General features: G+C 38.2%; 1 protein-coding gene across 1 annotated transcript in view; it reads right to left on the bottom strand.

Annotated features, from left to right (window-relative positions):
* Positions 1-19,016, bottom strand: part of RYR2 (ryanodine receptor 2) — an 820,963-nt gene that overhangs the window by 498,425 nt on the left and 303,522 nt on the right. The window contains exon 3 of the mRNA XM_060191940.1: positions 15,502-15,606. Within this exon, the coding sequence (XP_060047923.1) occupies positions 15,502-15,606 (105 nt within the window). The remainder of the gene's footprint in view (positions 1-15,501; positions 15,607-19,016) is intronic.

Below are 19,016 nucleotides of genomic sequence, written 5' to 3' on the forward strand. Positions count from 1 at the left end.
TTCCCAAGATATTTCTGGCCAAAGTCATGGGAATTTTTTTTTTTTTACTGTCGTGATTATATAGCACAAATTAAATACATAGTTTGTTGAATGTGCTTTGGAGAAAACTCAAGGTAAGAAAGAGTCGGGTCTGGGTGGGTAATGGGTGGTATTACTTGAAACAGAATAATGAAAAATTAAAGATCTTTTAAATTAAACTTTAAAAGAAAGCAAAGTAAGGTATGGGTATACATGTACCCATAAGCAAGGGGGCAATTATATAAGGCAAAGTAAAAAATGTTCAATAGTCTTCTGTGAGCAGACTTAGCCCAAATAAACCTGGAATCCTATTAGAAGTGCCAAAAGAAGGCATCATAAATTCTCTAATTGATTAGACTTAGACCAAATTAGCTTGGCAAGCTAGGAGAAAAGAGATCAGATCAAAGAAGACAGATCACAAAGGCCTAATTCTGGTTGAGTTGAACAAAGAACACTCAATGCTTAACCAACTGGAAGAAAGTCTAAGGTCATCAGATAAAGAGAGGACTACAAAATTTGGATAAGGGCAAGAGACTGGTTCATTTAATAATGGCCTTTTTGGTCAATATCAGACCACATAATCAACTGGGGCCCTAGTCAGGGAGTCATTGGATTCCCACACAAATATGAATCACTGGTCACTTCCATCAAGAATGTTATCATAAGCCCTTTTGTGGGCCTTCCCAGGACCTTGCCCTCACCATAAAGCAGCAGTAGTAGGGACTGCCCCAGTCTCTGAAGGGTAGCTGGGTCATCCTGCCCTGCCACTCAAGGAAGTCTGGTCTTGGAATGAGTGCAACCTGCAATGTTCCCACTGTGACCATGAACTGCGAGCTCATAGGGGTAAACAGTTAATTTTGTTCATAGATTTCTTTTTCAAGAATGGGAGCTACTCTCTGTCCTAATCCAACTTTCTAGCCTTTTTCTCTACTCTGACATCATCTTCTCAGACAATATTTTTATCCATCTTCATGTTAGCAATCAAATTCAAGCAAAAACTATGATAGTCGTGGGCCCCTGGAAATATGCCTAAAATGGACTTCCTAGCTTCATTCCACCCTAAGATCTCTACTCTCATCTTCTCTGCCCATCTGCTCTACTCCTACTTAGTGGTTCCTGTTTATTAACAATCCTGTCCTGCTTTGTATCTTGCTGCATTTCACCCACCAAGTTGCAGACATTACCCTGATTCTATCCTGATTTCCCTGGGCAGATGACCTCACAAAAGTGTCCTGGAGCTTCACCTCTCCAGAACTCTACCCCACTACGGAAAGGCAGAAACAGGCTTGGCATATGGATCAACCTGCCAGCGTCCATGAGAAGCAATTACGGAAGCCAGAATTCCCACCTTCTGCACCTTCAAAATAATTGTGATCCACTCTCCCAATAGGGGAGAAGTGATAGGGGGAAGAGGGTCAGAGGGCTTTGAACTCAACTCCATCAGGACCTGGAGACAGAAGAGGAAAAAGAGAGGGACGTTTGGATATAGTAATAGTTGTATGTGTAACTTAGAGAGGAAGAGAAGATGAGACCAAAAAAAAGGGGGGGCTATTATATACAAATATAGATAGATGTAGAAATAATAGATAACCCATATCTGCAACCTTGAGCAAACTGCAGTAGCTTACAATAGAGGAACTGGGGAACCAGAACTCTGGTGTTGGGAATGATCTGGAATTATACCCCTGTGGACTTGTAATTTTATAAATCGATATTAAATCACTAATAAATAATTAAAAATAAAGAAAATAAAATGCAAATAAAAGAAAGAAAAATCAAGCAAAGTAATAACTGAGAGTAAAAATTAGAGTATGGTTCACTTAATAGGTTATGGCTATAATGTTTCCTTTGTTATCAGACAGTTAAACAGAAAAAAATATTTTTCTACTTTAAACACAGAAAGTTGTGAGGAAGATGTCTAGGTTGATATTAATCAAATAAAAATATCTATACATTCCATATTCATAATCTAAAACAGTGCATAACTGTGGCACTTAGATTAGATTACATGTGAATTATCTTAGCCTCCTTTATTGAGTTTGATGCTAGTCTCTGGAAAACACGTCATTGAAATCTACAGAGATATGTAATGCCCTTAACTTCGGAGTTGAAAATAGACACTCGGGCTGGCAAAATGACTCATTTGGATAGTGTGCTGCTTTGACATGAATGTAACGCACATTTGAGCTCTTCCTTCAGTGCACTGAAGGGAGTGTTCATGCTTATGGCTGCTATCCCTTGTCCTGATTCTATCTGGCTTTTTCAATGTGAATGAAAAAAGAAGAAGAAGGAGAAGGGGAAGGGGAAGGGGAAGGGGAAGGGGAAGGGGAAGGGGAAAGGAAGAGGAGGAGGAGGAGGAGGGAGAAGGAGAAGGAGAAGGAGAAGGAGAAGGAGAAGGAGAAGGAGAAGGAGGAGAAGGAGGAGAAGAAGAAGAAGGAGAAGGAGAAGGAGAAGGAGAAGGAGAAGGAGAAGGAGAAGGAGAAGGAGAAGGAGAAGGAGAAGGAGAAGGAGAAGGAGAAGGAGAAGGAGAAGGGAAGGAAGGAAGGAAGGAAAGAAGGAAGGAAGGAAAGAAGGAAGGAAGGAAGGGGTCGGCCCAGAGCAATAAGGGCCTAGATTACATGAAAAAAGAAACAAGGTGATGGCACATTCAATTGAGTGGACACTTTAATGAATGAGGGCATAGGTTAGATCTCCAGGTCCACATTTATAGCAGGGAAGTTTCATAAACAGTGAAACAATATTGAAGGTATCTCTTTCTCTCTCACTCTCTATCTCGCCTTCCCCTCTCAATTTCTCCCTGTCTGAAAGAGTGAGACAGAGAGAGAGAGAGAGAGAGAGAGAGAGAGAGGAGGGAGGGAGTAACCACGGGCAGGAAGAAGAACAAAAGAAAAAAGAAAGAAATGTCTACTGGGAGTGATGGATTAATCCTGCAGGCACCAAGTTTTAGCTAGGAAAAAAAAAGTCTTTCAAGAAACACAAAGATAATAAAACATAAAATGTGTTTATATAGCAATTGCTCATTAAATACTTTTGCTCATGAAAAACGGGAAAAGTCACACACGAGGGCTAGCAGGCTATCAACAAGAAATGGCTGACAAACCACATCACATTCATACACCCATTAACGTGCTGGCAGTACAGCTCTGTTCCCAAAGCAATATTTAAATTTTACCAGGGATGTTCCCAAACAGCAAATTTCTTGGAAATAAATGTTATAGTGTAGCAGATATCTACGAAATGCATTATGGGACCTGGTGGTGGCCCACCTGGTGGAGCGCACATGTTACAATGAGCAAGGACCCAGGTTCAGGCCTCTGATCCCCGCCCTGCAGGGGGAAAACTTTGCAAGTGGTGAAGCAGGGCTATAGGTGTCTCTCTGTCTCTCTCCCTCTTTATCACGCCCTTCACCCTCGATCTCTGGCTGTCTCTATCCAATAATTAAAGACAATTAAAAAAAGAAGAAGAAAAAAAAAAGAAATATAGTTTGCAGGTTAAGCGCAGGTGGTGCAAAGCGCAAGGACCTGCATAAGGATCCTGGTTCGAGCCTCCGGCTCCCCAACTGCAGGGAAGTCGTTTCACAAGTGGTGAAGCAGGTCTGCAGGTGTCTATCTTTCTCTCCCCATCTCTGTCTTCCCCTCCTCTCTCCATTTCTCTCTGTCCTACCTAATAATGATGACATCAATGACAACAATAATAATTACAACAACAATAAAAAATAAGGGCAACAAAAGGGAAAATAAATAGATATAAATAAATTTAATTTTTTAAAAGAGAAATACTTTTAATATAAATGACTTAGAAGACACTGATATTGTCTGCTAAGTCATGAAAATTTTCACAGGTCTTTGTGAAAATGAATGGAGTGAGAGTCATCTCAGACTTTGTTTTAAGCAAATCGATCTCTGTTAAACAATTATCAAATCTGCCTCTTGAATTAAACAGTAATGTTTCTAAGAACAAAAAGATTTCTACACTTTGGATGTCAGCCATTTATAATGGGAGGTACATCTTTGCGTAGGAGCTAGTGCTGAGTAAGTAATTAGAAACCTTCCTCTCTCCGTGCTCATTGAACTATATATTCTTAAAGCATGTTTCATGATTTACCAGTTCTCTTTGCTGATATATCACTAAGATCTTGAAGAATAAGAGTAATATTAATATTTTATTTTTAAATTAAAATATTAAATTTCAATTAAATTAAAATTCAAACTTAACATTATTTTTTTTTACCACTGTACTGCTCAGTTCTGGTTTACGGTACTGTGGGGGATCAAACCTGGGACTATGGAGCCCCAGGGATAAGAATCGGTTTGCATAACCATTATGCTATCTACTCTCACCCAAAGAGATATTTCTTTTTTCCCCTGCTTTTAAAAAATATATAATATTTATTTTATTTTTGTGAGAGAAAAAGAAACAGAGACCAGAGAACTACTCACTTGCTTATGGTGGGACTGAGGATTGGACCTAGGACCTCAGAGCCTCAGGCATGAGACTCTTTTTACAGAACCATTATGTTGTGTCTCCAGCCCCGCTGTGTCATTTCTGTGGTCTAAGGGCACAATCTTATTTATTTCCCTATCTTTAGTCCAGAATTCACAGTAGAAATCTTTAATATCTTGTGGTTATATAATATGACATAAACTTTTGAGGAAACTTCACCTTGCTCTAGTGAGTCATGATCATGCCAGTCATATGTGAAATGATTTAAAAACACAAAGAACACAATCTGTTATATATGAACCACAAATCATGTTGGTTGTTGACCTTCCCTTTCTTCTAATCTACCCAATCACCTTTATGAAATGAAAGCAATTAAAAAAATCAATATAGAAATCAAACAGGATTTGGTACCAACATTATCTTTTTAAATGTTTTTCATCCTGGGGCCAGGTGGTGGCGCACCTGGTTAAGCGCACACGTTACAGTGCACAAGAACCCAGATTCAAACCCAAGGTGCCTACCTACAGGTGGAAAGCTTCAGGGGAGGTTAAGCAGGGCTGCAGGCTTCTCTCTGTCTCTTTCCCTCTCTATTTCCCTCTCCCCTGTGAATTACTCTCTGATTCTACGAAATACAAATAAATAAGTAAGTAAGTAAATAAATAAATAAATATGAATGCTTTATCGTTGGTGTATCTCATAGTTTAAAGAAAAGTGTTTTTTTCCGATGGAGCACCCTCACCCCTCAATAAATTCAGAGGAGTAAGAATAGAAAAGTATTAAGGTTGCGGCTGGGTGGTGGTACACCTGGTTGGCCGCACATGTTACAATGCACAAGGACCTGGGTTCGAGCCCCAGGTCCCCACCTACATTGGAAAAGCTTTGTGAGTGGTGAAGCAGGGTTGCAGGTGTCTTTTTGTCTCTTTCCCTCTCTGTCTCCCTCTTCCCTCTCAATTTTTGACTGTCTCTATCCAATAAATAAATAAAGATAATACATTTTTAAAAAGAAAGCAAAGTATTAAGGTCTACTTTTGAAACTACCAACAAATACTAAAACTCTTCAGAGAAAGATTTTTAATATAAAAGTCTATAAATTAGTGCATATATATCTGTGTGGTAGGCTAAAGTCAATACTGCTTGAAGGACAGAAAACAACTCCTACCACACCAAAATGCCCTTTTAAATTCTTGCTCAACTATGTGTTTATGATATTCACAAAATCTTATTAACAACATATACCCACTCAAATAATAGAACCCTGATGTCTATACCCTAATTCTCAGAGCTGCAAACATATTAACATGATAGTATATTGCTAACTTTGAAGATGGAGGTCAGGAATGTAAGCTCAAGAAGACAAAGAAATGAATTCCTCTCTAGAGCCCTCATAAGAACTGCTTGTCTGCTAACACCTTGATTTTTTACTCCGCCATGAATGGTTTCAGACATGGGATCTCAAGAACTGTAACACTGCAAGTCTAGGCTGATTTAAGTCACCAGGGTTGTGACAATTTGTTACAGTTGTCATAAAAACCAACACACCAACTTCTGTGACTATTCTCATCTGATTTTCTCTCATTGCTCAAACTTTGTCATTCCATATTCTTCCATAGGACCTTTCTCGTCTCACCATTTAAAAACATTTTTAGGGGGCCAGATGGTGCTGAACCCAGTTAAGTGCACACTGTACTATTCTGAAGGACCTGTATTAGAGCCTCCCTTCTCCACCCACATACGGGCTACTTCACAAGCGGTGAAGCAGGTCTACGAGTGTCTTTCTCTCTCCTATCTCCCCTCCCTGATGAGTTTCTCTCTGTCTTATCAAGTAAAATGATGGAGGAGGGGGAAGTGACAGCCATGAGCAGTGGATTTGTAGAGGTAGCACCAAGCCGTAGAGACTGAAGGCTAGCTAGTAGTAGTAATAATAATAATACAAAGATAATAATAATTTTTACAATTATTTATTAGCATGACAGAGAAGGAGGAAAAAAATCAGAGCTTTACTCTGGCACATGCAACACCAAGGACTAAACCAAGAACTTCATAGTCTTAAGTCCAATGTTCTAATCCCTGTCCCACATCATCTTGAACTCATCCATTAGTTTTCTCTTACTATATAAATATTCAATAGTAAAGAGCTGAAAAATCATAGACTTTATAGCTTGATCAGCATGGACTTTTAGCCCAGCTATAGTACTTCTTAGGCATAGTTCCATTTTTAAAATAACTTTAAAAATATCTTCTTGACTATCTACTGGGTGGAGATAGAGACAAATAGAAATCAAGAGGGAAGGGGCGATAGAGAGGGAAAGAGAAAAAGACACGCCACCCACAACAGTGTTTCACTGACTTGTGAAGCACTCCTCCTCCCCACAGGTAGAAGCTGGAGGCTGGAACCCTGGTCCTTGTGCATTGTAACATGTATGCTTAACTGGGAGTGTCAACAGGTGACCCCTGAATATTTTTTTCTATGTAAGGTGTTTATTTATTCCTTCACAACCAAGGCCTTGAATATTTGTTCTTTCACTACTTCTTGGAAAATTTCTTTCAACGTTTGTTTTTCATATAGAGAAAAACTCAGTGAAGGTGAAACACTAGAGCACTGAAGCTTCGCCAGTGCCATGGCACTCCCAGGTAGTATACGAGTTCAAATCCACCCCCCCCCACACACACACACAGCACGGAATGGAATTTATGGAACAAGTTCTCTTCCAGGCCCTGTTTAAATCTTCTTGTTCTCCATAAACATCATCTTCTATTTCTGAAAATTGTTATAAGAAGTGTTTTAAATCCTTAACTGTAGGACCTCTGGAAGTTGTTCTTGCTTAAATCTGCTGCTACCATTGTTTCATAGTTGTATGCTTCTTCATATTTCATGTAACTGTATGGTCCTTTTGTCTTGCTATATTGTTGAGATTCTGGATTCTTCTATATACTTCTGAAGAATGTTACATTTATTTAAGTAGTATTTCTTGGTGAAACTCAATATACAAACTTCAGACTCTTGGGTGAAACACAAATTGAATTTTTGTCCTTCGCAATGGCATTTGAATTCTCATCTGTGACCCTGCACACATTGAATGTCAGGCAAAGACTTGGTGATAGTTGATGCACAGAATTTGGGACTTCCCTTTCACTGAAATTCTCTTTTCTAGAGCCACTCCTTGATGTTCTATAGAGAGAAAACTGTAACTTCAGAGACACTGTGTGCCTCATTCAAAGTTTTAGCTAACACACAGCATCAGCTTAAGTTCAACAACAGGGTAAATGTAATAAAAATCATCAACTTCTCAACAGCAATGCTGTCTTCCAAGTCTGGCGCCTTTCCAGAGCCTGAATTTGTCCAACATTCCAAAGTGTTAAGGTAGCTGGGAGGATTGGGTTAGGGAAATAGGGAGAGTTGTTTGCTTTTTATTTTATTTTATTTTAGAATTCAATCTTAAATTTTTTTAAAGCTGTTTTCTACAGAAGACTTCAAGCTAGCAGGAGCTTATCCAGGCATATCCAAAGCAATTATAACACCAGTAGTAGTGGTAGTGGTAGGAGGAGGAGGAGAAGGAGGAAGAACAGAAGGAGGCGGAGGAGTCACAGCAGTAGCAGCAGCAGCAGCAGCATTATATAATACTTTTGGTGTGCTAGGATTTTGCACCCCACTTTAATTGTATTAACCACAGAGCCTGGGCATTGGTGCACCTGGCTGAGTGGGCTCATTACCCTGCATAAGGACATGAATTCAAGCTCCTGGTCCCCACCTGCAGGAGTGAAACTTCACAAGGGTAAAGCAGGGTTGCTGATGTCTCTCTTTCTCCCTATAACACCCCCCCCCAGTTTCACTCTGTTCTATCTAGAAAAATGAAAATTAGGAAGGAAAGAATGAAGGAAGGAAGGAAACAAGAAGGAAAGAAAGAAAGAGAGAGAGAGGAGAGAGAAAGAAAGAAAAAGAAAGAGAAAGAAAGAAAGAAAGAAAGAAAGAAAGAAAGAAAGAAAGAAAGAAAGAAGGAAAGAAAGAAATGGAGAAAGTTAGAAGAAAAATTGGTTAGTTATATGGTCACCAGGAGTGTTGAATTGTAGTGCAAAGAGCCCCAAAACTAATTCTGGTAAGGAAAAAAAAATTTTTTTAAGTTTTCTTTCACAATGCTATTAGTGGGGCTATTTATACTTCCCACTACATAAATGAGAAAACTGAAGTGCTAAAAAACGTACCTAAGTTTGCCAGGAATTCAAGTCTAGAACTCAATGTTTAGCCGCTATGAAACAGAATACAAATTCTCCTTAACCTTCATATTCTGCTCTTCTATGTACATAAAATTATTTAAATGCAATTACTTGCCTGAAATTGGTGCTTCAATGCTTGATAAATGTATTTTAAAAAACTCATATACCAGTAAATTTATCTAGTTGCTTATTCAAGCATTTCAGAATACGCTCCAAAACACATGGACAGGTTTTAGTAGCATAGCAAAACTGTATTAATACTTACACACCCTACAACTTCATTTTTCATAAAAAATGGGCAGGTCTCAGTCTGAAATATATCTCTATAGATAAGTAAGTCATTGCAGTGTATGTGGGATTAATTAAATTGGAGTGCAATTTAGAGAAATATGGACAATTTCTAGGATATCCTATAAATCAATAAATGATTGTTGTAAACTGAGACATAAAGTCATTTTAAGAACATCCCCGAGATGTGTTGTTTTGTCTTCTTGGCAAGTACTTCTTCAGATTAGATAACTAAGTAATAACTTACTGAGATTAAATTGTTCCCAGGATAATTTTTTTTAACAATACACAGTTTTATTAGGGTGAAATGAATATAAGCAAAATAAGGAATTATCATCAGGGGTTAAGAATATGCTAAATCTATAAAGTCTATGAATAGTTATCACAAGTTCAAATTCTATGAGATAAAGTTATCAGCTGAGGTATAGGTTGCTCATGGCTGTAGGGAATCTGAAGAGTTTACTGGCCAGCAGAGTCCCACGTGTTCAGTTCCCAGGAGAAGCAGCCAAGGCAGATACCTGGAGCACCTCCACTGAGATGCTTCTCAGAGAAGAAGCAGCAGCCAAAGAGGGGGATAATTTTTTTAAACAATTTTTACATTAATAGTCTTTACATCAGTTCTATCTGATGGGGAAAAAATGATTGTAGAAAAAATTAAAAGAAACAGTGCTTCCTTTTTCAAGTAGTACTATAATTACATACAACTTGATGTTATATATCCAAATGTAATATGATTGTCTTTCTATACCTGTAGAAGCCTATGACCTTGTGGATGAGAAACACCAGTTATTTTTCAAATTTATTATCTGCAAAGATTTATAAAACATACTGCATCAATGTCCAAAGCCTTACATTAAATAGATGAATTATTAAAAGTGAAAGACCTTATTTACAAATATCTTTTACAATACATTCAATTTGACATTTTCTGATTTAATCATGTAAATTAGTATCTATCTGTAGTGAGAAAAACATATAGTACACATTAAATGGGTGATACAAATCACAATTACCTAAATTATAATTTTCAAAGGACTTCTCTCTCAAAAAGGAGGATGTCAACGATACATATTGAATAAATCCTAGATTATTCTGTACTTCACACTATTATGTTAGCTGTTACCTCATATCTTTGCCTCTATGAAATAAAATACTTAAATTGTGGGGAAAAAAACTTTTCATCAAAAATTCTTTTGAGTTAACTGCACTACAATAAAGGGATAAAAGCATACGATCGTGTAAATTACTAAACGTCAAAGTCTAGAACAGAGAGAAATAAGTAAATGCTATTATCATTGTCTCTGTACTTAATGTGTCATCATTAAGTTGGAGATCCCAAATAAGAGGAAGGAAGGCAGGAAGGAAGGGAGGGAGGAAAGAAGGAAGGAAGGAAGGAAGGAAGGAAGGAAGGAAGGAAGGGAGGGAGGGAGGAAGGAGAAGAGACAAAAGTAGAAACAGAACAATTAAAAGTGTGTGTGTGTGTGTGTGTGCGTGTGTGTGTGTGTGTGTGTGTGTGTGTGTGTATCTATAAGAAACAGAATTAGCAAAGCAGTAATAAGAGCCACTTAAATTCTTACTAAATATTCTACATATACCATAATTTATTAATAACTAGACCTAGGATGAAGATTTACTTTTACTTTCTCCCAAATTACACAGTGACTATAAAGCCCAACTATTCTCAAATCATTCTCTAAGATTTCAAAGTTCTATTTTAGTCTGTGTGCTATGTCACCCTTATAAGAAAAAATTATCTGTAAATAGAGATAAACACTAGTGGACCATGCAAAACTGAGATAAGTATAAAAGAAAGAATAGAAGCAAGGATGTGTATATACAGAAGACCAGACTAAATTTGACCCCTTTACTCCAAAGGTCATTTTATCCTTCTTATGTGCAGTGTATACATCCAGGATTTTAAAGACCTTATGGCAGACAGCCACTAAGATAAAATCAAGTAGATCCTAACCTATTCCATATTGACGTGCTGTGAATAAGAATGAAAGACAATGTACAAGCTCTTTTGGCTACACTATCCACTTGTAAGGAAAGAAATGATTTTAATGAAAATAAGAAATAGGAGGCCAGTAAGTCAGCTTACTCCCTATTAAGGGACCTACTTTGCCATGCACATGATCTAAGTTCAAATCCTGATCCCAACAATCAAGGGCAAATTTCAGTGCTTTTATGTCTCTTTCTCTCTGCCTCAGTTTCTAACTGAAAAAGTTAGTCCAGAGAGGAAAAACCCCTTTCTATGAAGAAATAAAATTATTACTATCTTGCTGACACACTTTTTCCTAGTAGAAGGGATCTGTCTTTAACCATTGTTGTATGCTTTACATTGGGTTGTTCTAGCTCTCCCCCGCCAAGAAAATTGGATCAGTCCTGCTAATTTCGCGGCCCCCTTGGCCCCGCCCCAAAGAACCCCTAGAGGGTTCCAGAGTTCCAGAGTTGGAGAGTTGGAGAGTTGCAGAGTTAGAGAGTGCTTGGTGCCGCCGCGGGGGGAAGAGGCAACAGAGTTCTGTTTGGTGATTAGTTTTTTCTTAGTTTATAAATCGTTGTTCTTGAATAAAGAAATACAGCTTCCCTGCCCAGCCGTATGTCTCTGGTCGTCTCTGTTACCCGCCCGTGAAGATAGCCCGGCCAGCTGGAGACTCCGAATTCTAACAACAAACCATGCTTACTGTATGTATTTATTAAACTGGAAAGGAAAACCTGCTTGACAAAACAATTTGCAATAAAGCCTATAATGAATTCCAAGGAGAGACTGTTTGACTTTAGGAAAGAGGATATGGGTTCCTAAGGTGTTCATAAGACTTGATTTCTACAAATGTCAGCAACGTTCATGGAGCACATAAATCAGACATGCTACATAGTTGGTCTACATAACAATCAATATGTTCATTAAAGTGGCGAGGTTCTAGCTTCTTTGTTCATAGTTATTTTGGTCTAAAGTCTTGTGGGCTCCCTAACCCAGACAACTCTGGGATGTTCCAGATTACTCAGATCACCCCAAAACCTCTCTTCTTTAATTAAGTGCCATGTCAAATTAGCAGTCAAATATTTTCTTTTCTCTCATTCCTCTCTCTCACTGCTTTCTCTCTCTCTCTTGCCTCCAAGATTACCATGGGGCTGAATGCTGGTAGTAAGAATTCCCTGCTCCTGAAGGCCTTTTTTTTCTCTCGATTTTTTTAGATAGGACAGAGAGAAGTTGAGAGGGGAGGGGAAGACAGAGAAGGGGAGAAGGCGAAAGAAAGACACTTGCAAACCTTCTTCACTGCTTGCTAAGCAACCCCCCTGCAGGTGGGGAGTGGAGTCAGGAAAACAGGATGCTTGAGCAGGTCCTAGTGCTTGATACTATGTGCCACCTCCCAGCCCAACCCCGACCCCCCATCCTCACCCACACCCACTTCTCTCTCTCCCTTTCTTTCTTTTATTCTTTCTTTCTCTTTTCTTTTCTTTCCTTCTATCTCTTTCTCTCTCTCCCTTCCTTCCTCTCTCCCTTCCTTCCTTCCTTTCTCCCTTCCTTTCTTTCTTCCTTTCTTTCTTTCTCTTTTTGTAATCACTGGGGCTTCACCTCTCCCAATTCACAGAGACACAAAAACACAGGAGGAGAAAGAAAAACACCCTGGCACTAAATTTTCCTGCAGTGTGATGGGGGTCAGCCTCATGTCTGGATTATTTACATGATGAAGCAAGCACACTAAGTAAACCAACTTCCTGGCCTATAAAATAAAACTCAGAAGTCTGAAAGAGATTTTTTTCTAAAATGTACTATCATCTTGAGCTACTTGACCCTGTTTTCCTCCCCAAAAGTTAATCTAAATGTGAAATTTAGCCCAATCAAATATGCTCCCTTCTGCTCCGTTCAAGCCCCTGGTCACCTCCTGAAGGGAGAAAAGCTTCATTGTGGGACTATGTGAAAGCTTTGTAGAGCTTAGGGGAGCTCTCCCATCCTTGGATGGAGGTCTGGAGAGACACCCTGCTTGTTAGTCTCTCGTCATAGAGGTGAGCCAAGAGGGAAAAAGTCTCCCAGACTAAGCTTGCCTTGCTAGCCTCTCAAGCCCACAGAGATCTCACAGTTTCTCCTTGTAGCAGCAGGCCACATGGCTGCCTGCTTTAAGGTTCATTTACTCAAAGTTCACCTCACCTTCTGATCACAAAGGAGAACACACCTTATCACACACTCCATCATACACCTCAAACCCCAGACAAGAGAAACTCCAAACACTATTTCCTTATGGCCTTTGATATCTATCAAGCCTTGTTTATCTTCTGTCTTACCCTACTGGTTTAACCCCTATGTTTCTCTCAAATACCTCTGGATAATTAAGTTGCTTGCATCATGGGGAATAATTGTCTTGTATCTCATCAAATTCCTGTCATAACCAGCCCCCTACCATAGGGGCAAGCTGACCTTTAAGAAACCTGTAATTTCTGACAAATTTAAATATGTTCTTTGTTTGGTTCTCAATTTAAACCTATGCCCACCTGACAATAAAGGAGTGTCCCAATTCTCCCGGTGTCTCTTGCCTATATCGCTGCGTCTCTTGAATGAGCGAGGGAGAACCGGTCGCTTACCTTCGTTGCTGAGAGTCACCCCACAGGAGCCCCAGCACTTCACATGCAGTGAAGTAGGGCTGCAGCTGTCTCTCTGTCTCTCTGCCTCCTCCTTACTCTAGATTTCTGGCTGTTTCTATCCAATAAATAATAACAAAGACAATTTAAAAATCTTAATATAAATATACTTAATACCCTATAGTATTTAAGCTTATAAAAGTATTTTACCATTTATAAAACAGTGTTTCACATATCACACAAATTGTTAAGTTCTTTTTTAATTTGAGAGGGGGATGGGAGAGAGACAGAGAGACACCTGCAGCATTGCTTCACCACTGATGAAACAGTCCCCCTGCAGGTAAAGATCAGGGGCTTGAACCTGGATCCTTGCAGTTAAGTCTTTTTGATATGATCTTTCCTGATAGATAACATACTCAAAATTCAACAAAATAAAAAAAATTGAAGGCTCTAGGAATTCTAATAAATGTGTATTTTTGAAATAGTATTTCCAATATTTCTGATGGAGATATACATAGAAAAAGCTAGATCATGCCTAATGCAGTCCTATTATTTGAAGGAAATAAAAATATCTTTTCAAAAGTGTCAGATTTTTCTTTAAAAAATACAGATTAATAATGGGAAAGTAAACACAAATTCTTGAGTGCCTATTTAAATTTTATTTTTGTCTGTAAAGACATATTTATATTTTAAATTTGATATGCTTCAATGATGCTTAAAAGTCAGCAGGGATTATTCCAGATAGAAATAAAACTACCTAAATTGAGAAATGCTCTCCTCTTCTTTAATGTAAACTCACTCTAAACTCATTATTTTGAAGAACAGAATTTTGAGCCTTTTTATACTTTAATACTAGAAATTTCAAACGATGTTATAGCCAAGCATATACTTGAAAAATAATATAATTAAGTTTTTTTTCCTTTATTTTGTTGGGAAATGCCACCTCTCCAGGTCAATTCTTTCAGCTAGAAAGAGAAACATAGAGGATAGGCAAATACACCAGCTACAGCACACACATTACCATGTGCAAGGTAATTTAGAATTCATTATAAATCAGTCCAAGTCCTGAGTTCCATGACTCTACTATTTTTTTAATTACAATGTGAATGAAATACATAACATCATAACTGACCATTCACTGGTGAACCACATATTATTATTATTATTATTTTCAGTTATCTAGGTCTGAACATCTATTTGCAGCAATACCAGCAGTTTTCACCCCTGGAAGTAGTACATTTTATGAAACCCTATCCAAAAGTAATTTTGATAAAACAAACAAAAAAATTTTCTATGGTTCATTCTCCTGTTGATTTCTAGGCCCTAGTGAATCATCTATGTATATGTTACAGAAAGTCTTAGCATGGAAAATAATTTAATGGACTAAGTAAATTTTCAAAGGAAAATGTTCCCTTTAGGAGACAGATTAGTAGTTTCAATTTTCAGATGAAAAATTTTTATGAGGTTTTGGTAAAATTACAATAAACTAAAGCCATATCACCATAATTTTGTTACTTACACTATCTGAGAGTGCCATGAAATTTAACTTGCCACAAATAAGCTTAGAACACCATCACAGGATTAGAGGGATTTGAACATGAAATAAGTATTAATGACATATGGCCATGCATAGAGCAATTAATTAAAATAATAACAATAAAAGCTCTTGGAATATAAACAATGAAGCACGCAAATGCTCAAAGGAAGACTTTTGAATCACAGACACAAGCACAAGGTTCAGTGACACAAATCACCTTGAGTTTGGGTTTCACTTAAATCCTTTTAAGACATCACAGGTCTTCTGGACAAAGCAAAGTGAAACTTAAGGAAATCACAAGTGAAAGACATTGACTCACTGCAGCAAAAAAAAAAAATCTTTAACATCTGTAAAAGAAGTCATTCATATAGTAGTTCATTAAAATGCATTAAAATAATAGAAATCTACATAAACTAAGTACTTGCCCCTTCTGATTTCTCCATGGTGTTAGCAAGCATCTCTTGAAGGGCCCGGACAGAGAGGGACTGTTCCAGCACAAAGGTGCAGATAGAGAGGTCTGGAGGAACATTCTGTGCAGAAAAGAGAAAATCCATTATCACTATCCTCCTCTTCTTCATCATTGTCATCAAGCATATAGACCCAATCGACTTTATTGTGTTTGTTTCTTTCACAGAAAAAAAAAGGTTGTCAACTCTGTAACATATGTTCCCAAGCATTGAAATTCATCATCTACACAGCTCACACTTAGTCCATCCATTATTTAATTGACTAATTTATCTTTGAATATTTTATTTAGTTATTGGATGGAGAGAAATTGAGAGGAACGGGGGAGTTAGGGAAAGACACCTGCAATACTCCTTTACAGCTTGTGAAGCTTTCTCCATGTGGGTATGGACCAGGGTTCATTCACTGTGGCATGTTCACACAACCAGGTGCACCACTGCTCAGCCTCCCCACCTTTTTTGTAAATATTGAATTTATGTATTGGATAGAGACAGAGAAAAGTTGATTAGGAAGAGAGAGAGAGAAGAGAGGGAAAGACAGCCATCTGAAGCACTGCTTCATCATTCATGCCCTCCACCCCAGGTGGGGACTGAGGACCTCAACCCAGTCCTTGTGTATTATAATGTGTGCACTCAAGCAGGTATGCCTGCGCCCAGCCCCCAATGTATGTACTGTGATAGTGATCATTTATTAAGTGCATAATTTGACTAAGCAGTGAACTCTCTACTATCAATAACTTCTATGATCATCTCAGGTGATGATTATTATTACTGTATGGACAAGGAAATAAAGGTTCAACTACTTGTCCAAAGTCATAATTAAATTCTACAAATTGTGACTAACAAGCTAGATTTCTCTGCCTCTAAATAATTCAAATCTACCAGTCTGCAGATTAAGAAGAACAGAATGATGTTTGCCTCCAATTAATATTGAAGTTAGTAAAATACACAACTGATTTAGTATAACATACTCAGTTACATAGGCTTCTCGTTATACACAAAGATGATTATGTTGTTCCTTTCAAGTTGACTATCACTTGTGCTTCTACTTTTGGATTATTCTATTTTCTCAGTTTGCTTTCTTTCCTGTCAACTTCCATTCCAATCAATAACTACTCCATAAATCCTGAGAATCTCAAACGATTCCTACGAAGAAAGTGAAGGTCTTAAGCTAGAACATCTGGCTGTGTAGAGGGCTGTGTGACACCTTTTCAAGAGAAACACGTGACCCACAGGGATGAAGCAGTGATCCACTTCACTTACTAGAGAAATACAAATTAAAACCACATTCAGATTCCACTTTACACCAGTGAGGATGATGGGCCACATCAACAAAACAGGAAATGAGGGGCCAGCAGGTGGCGCACCTGATTAAACGCGCACATTACATTGCACAAGGACCCGCAAGCCCTTGGTCCCCACCTGCAGAGGGAAAGCTTCACAAGTGGTGAAGCAGGGCTGCAGGTGTCTCTGTCTCACTCCCTTTCTATCTCCCCCTACCCTCTCAATTTCTGGCTGACTCTATCCAATAAATTAATAAAGATAAATTTTAAAAAAATTTTAACTAGGAAATGGTGTTAGCTACAATATGAAGAAATGGGAACTGTGACACTACCTGTGGGAATGCGAACTGATATAAGGATTATGGAGAACAGTATGGAAAAATCCTTAAACAAGTGAAGATGGAAATACCTTATGATCCAGTGTTACTACTCTTAGGCATTTATTCGAAAGACAGGAAAACACTAATTCAAAGGAACATATGCAACCCCATGTTCATAGCTGCATTATTCACAATAGTTAAAATATGAAAGCAACTTTCTTATCAACATATAATTGGAAAAGAACTCAAAGGAGTTCTCAAAGGACAAAATGGTTGGAGCAGAAGGTGGTTATGCGTGGTGAAGATGGTAAGGAAGTGAAAAATAACTGTCAGAGAGTTTCACTGATACGTGGAATGTAGAAAACTGAAACACATGAGTTTGCAAAGGAAAAGAAGAAAGTGTCCAAACAATCTCTTAAGGTTTAGGAATAATTATGGTTGTTATCTTGGAATGGGGGTGAAGCACAGAACAGTGGTGGTAGGTTTGGTGTGGAACTATGTATGTTATCTTATAATATTATAATCTCTATTAAATAATTAACAAAAATAGTTTTGAAAATAAATACTGGTCCCAAAGATGGTGCAGTGGATAAATTGTTGGACTCTCAAGCATGAGGGCTTGAGTTCAATCCCTGGCAGCATGTGTACCAGAGGGACGTCTGGTTCTTTCTCGCTCTGTCTCTCCAATTTTTCTTCATTTTTTAATAAATAAAATATTTTTTAAAATAAAATACATAAAATACAAGTCAGTCACCATTCTCTTCTACCCAACAAACATAACTGGAGTGTGGGGTGGGGGGGACGAAATTCAAGAATAACCTAGCACAACATACACAATTATCATTGGAGAGCACATGCAAAATCAATTAAGTTCAAAGCTGATGTATCTATCAAGCCATTTGCTAAAACAAAACCAGTCCTTTGGGAGCTGGCGGTAGCTCATCGGGTTAAGTGCACCGTGGCACAAAGCGCAAGGACCGGCATAAGGATCCCAGTTGGAACCGCTGGCTCCCCACCTGCAGGAGAGTCGCTTCACAGGCGGTGAAGCAGGTCTGCTGGTGTCTATCTTTCTCTCCTCCTCTCTGTCTTCCCCTCCTCTCTCCATTTCTCTCTGTCCTATCCAGCAATGACGACATCAATAACAACAACAATAATTACAACAATAAAGCAACAAGGGCAACAAAAGGGAGTAAATAAATAAATATTAAGAAAAAAATTCTTCAACCATGAAATAGGAAGACAGTATCTACCAGAATTAAGCAAATGGTCAGAACTTAAGGCAGATTTGTTTTTGTTCAACAACCCAACTGCCTTGGGGTCTTTGGCAAGGCATGCCACTACTGAGGGTCAATTTTCCCACAAACTATGGAGACATCAAATTATAGTTTCTTTCTCTCTAAAAATAAATAAATAAAAAGTTATTTTTAAAGTTGCCATCAGGGTAATGAACCAGGCTTAACTTCACCTACTAGATAGGGAACAATATACTTTCAATGTTAAACCTCAATGCAAAAAGACTCTCATGCCTAAGCTCCAATGTCCTGGGTTCAATCCATCCAACAACATAAACCAGAGCTGATCAGTGCTCTAGTTAAAAAAAATATTAAAAAGTCTCAAGCAATAGGAATTTCATTCTACCTGCAAGGGGATTGTTTCACAAGCAGTGAAGCAGGTCAGCAGGTGTCTGTCTTTCTCTCCTCCTCTCTATCTCTCTCTCCTTTCTCGAGTTTTCTCTGTCCATTCCAATTTAAAAAAATGGCCTCTAGGAGCAGTGGATTCATAGTGCTGGCACTGAGCCCCAGCAATAACCCTGGAAGCCATAAAAAATGAATAAACAAATAAAATAAAATGTTTAACTTCCAATTGATGGGAT

This window comes from Erinaceus europaeus, chromosome 6 (genome assembly GCF_950295315.1).
Source record: "Erinaceus europaeus chromosome 6, mEriEur2.1, whole genome shotgun sequence".
NCBI classification, from domain to species: Eukaryota; Metazoa; Chordata; class Mammalia; order Eulipotyphla; family Erinaceidae; genus Erinaceus; species Erinaceus europaeus.